We start from the raw sequence: 9643 nt of genomic DNA, 5'->3' as shown, positions 1-9643 counted from the left end.
CTTCTAAAGACATGTTTCATGTATTTTCATAACTCAAGAGGCCAAATTTTGATATTCTCAATTCTAGCACATGTCAACTGGTTCATACATATCCAAACATCCTATGAAACTTGTGCATAGCTCTAAATCAACAATCCCATCATTACACTCCTCAAAAGCAAACTTGCCTCTACATCACTGTCCACCCTTAGCTTGTCAGATTTCACGTACTTTGTAGATGAAGAAGTCATGTTCATTGCATTAGAGTTTGGAGTTTGGGTTTTCTTCTTCTGCTTCAGTGGAAGTGGACTTGGATTTGGATGTGGCTTTAGCTTTGATTTCAATACTGCCCAATATGATCTTGCACAAGTCAAAGTGGGCTCTGTGGAAATTGGTGCCATCAGCATGGTTCTGGAACTTGTACTTGAGCCTCCAAACCTTCTGCATGAGATGCTTACTGTTAGAATTCAACTGACGCGAGTCCTTTAGATGCCCTGTTTTTTTGGCTGAATTCGAGTTTTATAATTCAATACTCAAGCATGATTTTTCAAAGATTCATAATATTAGGCTTCTAAAGAAATGTTTCATGCATTTTCATAACTCAAGAGGCCAAATTTTGATATTCTCAATTCTAGGACATGCCAATTGGTTCATACATATCCAAACATCCTATAAAACTTATGCGTAGCTCTAAATCAACAATCCAACCATTACACTCCTCAAAAGCAAACTTGCCTCTACATCACTGTTCACCTCTTGCTTGCCTGATTTCACGTTCTTTGCTGAAGAAGAAGTCATGTTTATTGCATTAGAGTTGGAGTTTGAGTTTTCTTCTTCTGCTTTAGTGGAAGTGGACTTGGATTTGGATTTGGCTTTGGCTTTGATTTTAATACTACCCATATGATCTTGCAAAAGTCAAAGTGGGTTTTGTGGAAATTGGTGCCATCAGCATGGTGCTGGAACTTGTACTTGAGCCTCCAAACCTTCTGCATGAGATGCTTACTGTTAGAATTCAAATGAAGCGAGTCCTTCTGATGCCCTGTTTTGTGGCTGAATTCGAGTTTTATAATTCAATACTCAAGCATGATTTATCAAAGATACATAATCTTATGCTTCTAAAGACATGTTTCATGCATTTTCATAACTCAAGAGGCCAAATTTTGATATTCTCAATTCTAGCACATGCCAATTGGTTCATACATATCCAAACATCCTATGAAACTTGTGCATAGCTCTAAATCAACAATCCAACCATTACACTCCTCAAAAGCAAACTTGCCTCTACATCACTGTCCACCCCTTGCTTGTCAGATTTCACGTTCTTTGCTGAAGAAGAAGTCATGTTTATTGCATTTGAGTTGGAGTTTGGGTTTTCTTCTTCTCCTTTAGTGGAAGTGGACTTTGATTTGGATTTGGCTTTGACTTCAATACTGCCCCATATGATCTTGCACAAGTCAAAGTGGGCTCTGTGGAAATTGGTGTCATCAGCATGGTTCTAGAACTTGTACTTGAGCCTCCAAACCTTCTGCATGAGATGCTTAGTGTTAGAATTCAATTGAAGCGAGTCCTTCTGATGCCTTGTTTTTTTGGCTGAATTCGTGTTTTATAATTCAATACTCAAGCATGATTTATCAAAGATTCATAATCTTAAGCTTCTAAAGACACGTTTCATGTATTTTCATAACTCAAGAGGCCAAATTTTGATATTCTCAATTCTAGCACATGTCAATTGGTTCATACATATCCAAACATCCTATGAAACTTATGCGTAGCTCTAAATCAACAATCCAACCATTTTTTAAGGATAAATGTGTAACCCTAATTAAATTGAGCCCAAAACATACATAAGTTGCCAACAAGGCATGGGGAATACATAAATTTCCAAAGGAGGCAACTAATATACATAAACAATGTGGGATCACCCACATAACGAAGAGATCGCGCTCAAAGTGACGAGGTGTTGGCTAATGGCTCGTTGGATATGAAGTCGCTTTCCAGATAAAGGAGTCAGTCGACGAACCGTGGAGTCGCTCGCCAGATAGTGGAGTTACTTGCAAGATAGCGAAGTCACTCGATAAACTATGAAGTGATCACTCGCCATACTATGAAGTTGCTCGCTATATAATGAAGTTTTGAGCTCCCCCAAATATTTCAATAGATCCTACGTCTACTAATGCCCAATAAAATTAACTAAAAAGAAGGTCGGGTAATTCCTGTCGAGTCCAATCATGTTTCGCGTTATGTGATAATCTCAATTATGTTTTTAGTTCAGATTTCCTAATCATCTACATGTGTTAAAAAAGAGTACATGTGTTAAAAAAGAACATAAACAGTTCAACCAAATTTAGGAGCTCAGCTAACCATGGAGAGTGTGAATATGATCCAGCATTTGTGCCAAGTTCAATTGCAACTCTCAAGGTGCAAGTACATGTAGATATAAATTATGTGGAGTGAATGCGCGCGCTGAGTTTGGTGGGTTTGCATGGGACATTTTCACTTGTCTTCATTCATGATTCATGTGTTCAGTGTTCACAAACCTTAGCCTATAATAGCGACAAAGATTCACCACCACGTGGCTAGAATTCACCAAACTAATCAAACCACAGGTAACCAACCTTTGGAAGGTAACAGAAGCCAATGTCAAATTTGAAGAATCTTCACTTTTTTTATGGTGGGCAATTTTGGACCTCAAAAATTTGTCTGGTCAAGGTTCACACACACCCTTCTAAAATCTCTGCACCTTCCTCCTTATGGTTGTTTACTTTTCCTTGCAGCAAAACACCTTCTCTTCCTTCTTCTCTTCAACTTTAACACAAACTCTTCATATGCGTCTTTGACTGCAACTGCTTCAACTTCCAAATTTTTTGGAGACCCTTTATAATTCCCTTGGGTGGTGTTTGTTTTGGTGGGTATAATATTTATTAATTTACTGTGTTTCAGTGCCTCTTTGAGACAATTTCCCATCTTGGTTTTGGTTTAGAGTAGTTGTTGTTGTTGAGGTTGGATTTGTGATTGAGAATGGTGGGTGCTTTATCTGTTGTGGGTTCATCAGTGATGGACTCTCACACTGGACCATGTTTGTGTGTGGATGCACTTCCCACGACTAATGTGAATCTCAAGAGTGGTGGGGATGTTGCTCTGTGCAAGAGTTTGATGGGGAAGAAGCATTTTTTGAGGAGTGGTGGAAATGGGAAAACTATGGAGTTGAGCAGTTCCTTCACTGGTCCTGGATGGGAGTGGAGGCTAAGTGTTAGCAGAAATTGCAAGAAGCAGCGCAGGGACAGGAAGATGGGGATTGTCAACGAGCTCGGTGGCCAGTATGAGGAAGGTTTTGACGATGTTAAAACGGTAAAATGATCAATGTTTTGTGTTTAAAGTTGTGATTTTGAAAGAAAAAATTTAGTAACACCCTCTGTCCCAATGTTTGAAAGAAGTCATTTTAATTGAGTTTCTGTTTCATCCTGCATTCTTTCTCCTTTATGATTGCGGTTATGTTTGGATACATGTTGACACCAATAGCACTCACTTCGAGACTAAAAGTTTGAAGATATGAAAGTTCATTTAAATTGCACTCATTAGGTATCCAAACAAACACATGATTTGTTAGCTCAAAGTTGTTTTTGTCCCTGATGGAGGCTTATAACATGTTTTTCAAGAGATTTTAGCCAGTACCCTGAGATTTTGTACATTGCATCAATTTTTCTTTTTGATGGGATGCATTGCATCATTATTGAAAAGTAATTTATCAGATAGTTTAAGTTGTATCGCTCTAGGAATCAGTGGAAGCTTTAAAGTGAATGTTGTTTCCTTGAAGAGATTAACACTACATTACAATTGTACATTTTCTTAATGTATACATCAGATTGAAAACATGCAAAATCAATCTTAACCTGAAATTTGCTAAGAAGGAAAAAGAGGGGTCTGAAAGAGTACTAGATGTATACTCAGTTTTAATCTTCTTAGATCATCACCTGGATGTGGTTATTCTTACAAATGCTCCTTTCAATTTGTCATCATTAGACTGTTTCCTCTTAAGTATTTTTGGTAATGCTAACATGAACTAGAACTACTCAGAGCCTGCTAGTCAATAAATGACCAATTCCTTCTGCAGTTCATAGTACAAAAAGTTATAGCAATCTCAAATTAGCAGCTCTTCAAGCTGCACAACAAAGCCAGCTTGCAATCTTGAATTAGTAAGCTTGCATTTCTCAAGAGTCATGAGTCTTTTCAGTGACAATTGAACCCATAACCTCATACAAACCGCATAAATCCATCACCATTAACCAGTATTGGGAGCAAATTTTCAGTACTCCCGTAGTACCTAGAAACTCAGTACTCCTTCTCTCATAAACATCCAATTTTCTTTTATTTTAAATTTAAATGATATTGTAAAAAAGGAAAAACTAACGATTTACGGAACATGTGTCAATGTTTGAATGAGGGATTTTTCCCAGTCTTGGTGGCATTTGCGAATTGTTAATTGTTATCGAAATAGAATTATGTTGTGGATTTTTCCCAGTCTTGGTGGCATTTGCGAGTATTTTATGTTAATTGACAATATGGGTTCTTCTAATTAACCATCACCAATCTTTCTGCTGTGATATGAATACAGCAAGTGTTGTATGCAATCTGACTGACTGACCTCTTCTTTGGAAACAGCAAATGCTCAACTACTTCACCGTTAAAGCTGTGAGGACTGTTCTTCAGCAGCTGTATGAGATGAACCCACCTAAATATACATGGTTCTACAAGTAAGTTAAATCCTTATTGTAGGAAGAATGTTTCAAAAACTTCTATACCCTTGTACTTAAAATGATGTTTTCTATTTAGATAAGGGTATATTTGGTTCTTTTTCTGTATTTAGGAATTAAAAACTGTTTCTAAGAATTAAAAACTGTTCATAAAACAATAATCAAACAAGTCCTTAAGCGGTTCGAGTATAATTATTAAACCTGATCTAGGTGATTCAATAGCTATCTCATAATCAGATTCTTGATCCTGGTAGATTTCAGTCTATTTGTCTTTAAATCAGTCTAGTCACACACCTCTGGAAAATCTTTAAATGTTAAATGTATCCCTAGCAATGGGTAAGCACACATGCATAGATACATTTTGCAATTTCAGACAACACATTTATGTCTTCCCAGAGTTTTACAATTTCATGGTAAAGGAAATTATTATATGATTGTAAGTTGTGTTTTTTATGTTGACAGTTTTGTTGTATCAAACAAACCAACAGATGGGAAACGTTTTCTCCGATCCCTCGGGAAGGTACTCTTTCATACCTATTCTCAATGCTGAAAACACTTCAATTATGAAAAATCAAGGAAGAACCTGTTACCAATTCATGTTTTTAGAGAAGCTAATAAAGTAGCTCATGCATGAGCTAAGTAAGTACTGTGTCTCATCTTGATGAGTTCTGGTCTGATGACATTCCTAGTTGTTTTGATGCTTGTATCCGTACCGACATTTTGTCATTTACCTTTCAATGAATTGAATTTACCGTAAAAAAAATTACTGTGTATGCCATGATACAATGCTCTCGATCTTTCTCTGTTCGTCTAAATCTCATGCCTCTGCACACTGGATTTTGTTCATATAATTTTCAAAGAAACAAATGATTTGCATGGTGCATGTCATATGTTTGTTACACATTCAGTTACTTGATGACAATGCAAATGATGCAAATCCATCTTTTCTCTGAATTGATAGGAGCAACGAGAGCTTGCTGAAAGAGTAATGGTAACCCGACTTCACCTTTACAGTAAATGGGTCAAGGTAATGGAATTCAAAGCTTCTCTCTGATATTCAAGGCATGTAAAATCCTTTGGGAAGGTTTGATGTACTTCAACTTATAACCTTTCTCCACCTCTTATGCAGAAATGTGATCATGCTCAGATATATAAAGAAATCTCAGATGAAAACTTGGAGTTAATGAGGGAAAGGCTAATGGAGACAGTAATATGGCCCTCAGATGACTCCAACACAGAGAGGATTGGCTGATTGTTGAAGACCTTTCATCTTCCATGTTTTCCCTTTGTCTAAAACCTCTTTCTAGTCTTAGATATAATTCTATTTCGATAACAGTCTTCTTTATTGCCAAATGTGTCATTTGTGCCATTTTCCCATTAATAGGATTCTCAGTTTTACATTAGGTAAATTGTGTATATGACAGTATATATCAATATCAGTACCTTCGAAAATACCTGATCCATTATTTTTATAGTTTAAGGTGAAGGATTAACTATGGGTTTAAAAGACCTATAGGCATCTCCAAGTGAATGTTTGCACTTTACAACGAAGTCTTGATCATAAACTATGTCAGCTTCCTAATTCTTTGGAAGTGAAAAATGCAAATGGGTTGGGACCATACACTGTATGTCAAGTGTCAATTACAATCGGTAACAAGTGTCAACAAACAAATAAATGGAGAGAAGCATCCACCAGTCACCGTAGTAAATTATTTCTATCAGTTTTAAGTGTATTACAAAGAAGAGAAAAAAAGTACAACATTGAAGTAACTTCCTTGTGGATGATATTTGACAAATAAAGAATGTATCATTAGATTTATCTTCAAACTTCATAGTGAAAATGTACTACAAGTAGCCAAAACATAAGAACTCGGAACAACCTACCAAAGGTAGTTTGATAAATTGTAGGAGGCCCTATAATTTCAGCAGAACTACGTTTCACTTGCTCCATATTCAAAAATACTTGCAATGTTCATGAACTCATAAAAGGAGATCAATGCGCTGTGTCTTACCCAAAAAAATCGTCCAGGAAGGGCGCGGAGGGGAACAATTAGGCAAGCAAGGTTAATCCTAAACATTTTAATTATCATTCAACATAGGCAAAGGCATTTTCAAAATCTTTGAACATTCCTTAAGTAGTTCATCCAACTCTGCATGTTTGGAAATTCTTTATATAATTTTGAGGAGAAACTCATGTGAATAGCTTTTGTATTTTATAATTGATTATAAGAAATCAGATGTTGATTCAAACGTGCTAAAACATGTAAAAAATAATGGGGCATATGGAGTGAAGAGTCCGCGCGTACCTAAAAATTACAATGAATTGGGCTTGATAAGCACGCATGACACAGCAAAATAAAAAATAACAAAAGAGAACCGAGTCAGGGAAAAGTTCAGTAGTAACACAAATACATTACAGCCTCTCACATGCATAAAATAGATATTGCAGTTAAACCACAGAAAACAGCTGATGATTGATATCAAACTCAAGTCAAGTGCACAGGCCTCATGCAATAAATTGCCGACTGAGCAGATAATTACAAACTCTCAAGCTGAAATTCGCTAATTTTAGGAGACCATAGCATTAGCATTAACATTTGCATCATCTTCATCAACTTCTCCTGTTTCACTGAACATGTACTGACTTTGATATTCCATCAAGTACTGTGTCGATCTTTTGACATCCAAGAACAGATTGTAAACCCGGTTTATATCTTCCAACTCTACTGTCTTCCCCTTTCGCTTTAGGCATGCCAATGCAGCAGCTGTGATTAGATGAATAGCATATCTCAAGGATGTTTCTACACCTATTTTGGTTAACAACCGCTTTGCACCTTCAGTCAAATCTACATCTTCCTCTTGGCATCTGATATCCAGAATCTTGCGAATATCATCCTCAGTATAAGGTTGAGTGGAGATGATGAGGAGTCGGTCAAGTAAATCAATGGGAATCCCGTGTGGGGATTTGTAATTTGTGCCTCGAATAGTGGTGATGCCTCTGTTGGTAGCAACAACTAATATGGGAGACATCTCATTCTCTAGAGCTCGATTGAGGAATGAAAAGCATTCTATGTCAAGCATGTGCACCTCATCAATGAAAAGAACACCTGGCACAATCTCTGCTTTTCCTTCTTCTCTCCACTCTGCCACTTTGGTATCGATTTGCTCTCTGACTTCTGCGCGAATTTCACCGGTATCACCAGTGAAAAGAGCCAGAAATCCCTGTGTTCTGTAAACATAATGTAGTTAGATGATAGGAACTAAGATGAGATACACAATATAAAAGCGTAATTATCAAAATAAAAGTTCATCTCCTCTATACACAAAGGAGCTTAACAGCTAAATGATTTCACATAGTTAAGTTGGAAAATCTAAGAGGAACTTCATATCAGTTTAGAATGGATCATAATTTTGGGGATAGAGGAGACCCTCATCAAATCAATGACTGCAAAGGACACAAAAGTGTATCAATCAAAGCATTCATCATAGATTGTGTTAAAACCGTATCTCAATTAAGAGAACGTGAACTAGGTTCTCCTAATCTGGACAAAAGCCAGCAATGACCATAATGAGTTAATGACAGCTAAACAAAATTTTACCACATGCTACCCAAAGCCTCCCTTGTTAAGTCCAAATTCCACTTCCATTGGTGAATTAATAGAGAGGAAAGCTCAGTGTGAGCTGAATTCTCATTGATGAAGAGAATGAAGAATGAAAGTTACAGTTACATGTACTGGAAGTAGACTTTTATACAATGATAAATAACCAACTGTATCTTTTAGCTAACTTATATCCACAATCCACTATCCACTACCACTAATTCAAGACTAAAGGCACATTTCTTAATTTATAACATTTATTTAGATTAGCTTATTTATGTCCAGAAGCTTTAAGCTAATTCAAAACATGCAATCACTTCCCCAGCTCCATGATGAGTCCACTGCCTATATTACAGCTAACCACTCAAATTATCACTTCAATTAGAAAATATTAGGCATAATCCTTTACTCTTAAACCAGCATTAATTAGTAACAAGCTAATTATATGGAAAGAAAACTACCTGCTATTGATAACATCAATCTCATGAAGAGTGACGCAATGCACGACCTCCTTCCTCTTCTGCAACTCTCCATCAGGGCACTGCACAAACTTCACCTGCGGCCCCATCGCGTCGAAATCCCTCGACCGAGAGAACGACCTTCCCAGCTTTGTAATCTTCCCTGAAGCCTTGTCAATGGCAATAACATCACCACCAGTCACCTTCTCCTTCCCAAGCGCCTCAATCATCTTAGCGCCGAGATCATACACCGTCTCCATCTCCGTCGTCTTCAGCGTCAGCTTCCCGGTCTTCGCGGCAGCTCCGGAGACTGAAGGACGGTCAATGTTGACTTCCACAACCTCACCCTCGATGACCTCGGTCTCCTCCTTGATGCGAACACCAATGGCCTTACGGAAGGCCTGTGTGAGAGCCTCAGTCTTCGACATCTCAAGCGAGAAGAGCTCGCTGCCGGCGATCATGGCGAAGGGGGTTTCGAGGCCGAGGGACTTGGCCATACCCATGGCGATGGCGGTCTTGCCGGTTCCAGGCTGGCCGGCGAGGAGGACGGCGCGACCGGCGATTTTGCCGTCCTTAATCATCTGGAGGATGACGCCGGCGGCTTTGCGGGCGGAGACCTGGCCGACCATGCCTTCGGAGACGTCGCGTGGCTCGAGGGAGGAGTCAAGGCCGAGGCCGCGGATGTGGGAGTGGGCGCCGACGCGCTCTATGCGTGTGAGGTCGCGGCTCTCCGAGAGCTTGAGCTCCGCCATGGTCGCGGCGGAAGAGGGATACGGAGAAAGGGTTTTTGTTAATTGTTAGGGTTTTGAGAGTTTGGGTGGAGTGTGCTGTGTCTGCTGGATTTTATTAGACTTTA

The 9643-nt window shown here is 38.4% G+C and overlaps 2 protein-coding genes across 2 annotated transcripts; one reads left to right on the top strand and one right to left on the bottom strand.

Moving 5' to 3' along the window:
* The first annotated feature begins 2679 nt into the window (after positions 1–2679).
* On the top strand, positions 2680–6182 carry LOC130721853 (chaperonin-like RbcX protein 2, chloroplastic). The gene is made up of 5 exons (XM_057572434.1): positions 2680–3327; positions 4639–4730; positions 5193–5250; positions 5692–5757; positions 5860–6182. The coding sequence occupies exons 1-5, from the start codon at positions 2998–3000 to the stop codon at positions 5980–5982; spliced, it is 669 nt and encodes a 222-aa protein (XP_057428417.1). The 5' UTR covers positions 2680–2997; the 3' UTR covers positions 5983–6182.
* An 851-nt stretch (positions 6183–7033) lies between these two features.
* Positions 7034–9643, bottom strand: LOC130721852 (uncharacterized). Its single transcript, XM_057572433.1, has 2 exons — positions 8791–9643; positions 7034–7959 (listed from the first exon to the last, which is right to left on the bottom strand). The coding sequence occupies exons 1-2, from the start codon at positions 9537–9539 to the stop codon at positions 7299–7301; spliced, it is 1410 nt and encodes a 469-aa protein (XP_057428416.1). The 5' UTR covers positions 9540–9643; the 3' UTR covers positions 7034–7298.

The sequence above is a fragment of the Lotus japonicus genome, chromosome 6 (assembly GCF_012489685.1).
Source record: "Lotus japonicus ecotype B-129 chromosome 6, LjGifu_v1.2".
NCBI classification, from domain to species: Eukaryota; Viridiplantae; Streptophyta; class Magnoliopsida; order Fabales; family Fabaceae; genus Lotus; species Lotus japonicus.
Note: the sequence above shows the minus strand (reverse complement) of the source record. Positions and strands in the feature narration are given on the sequence as shown.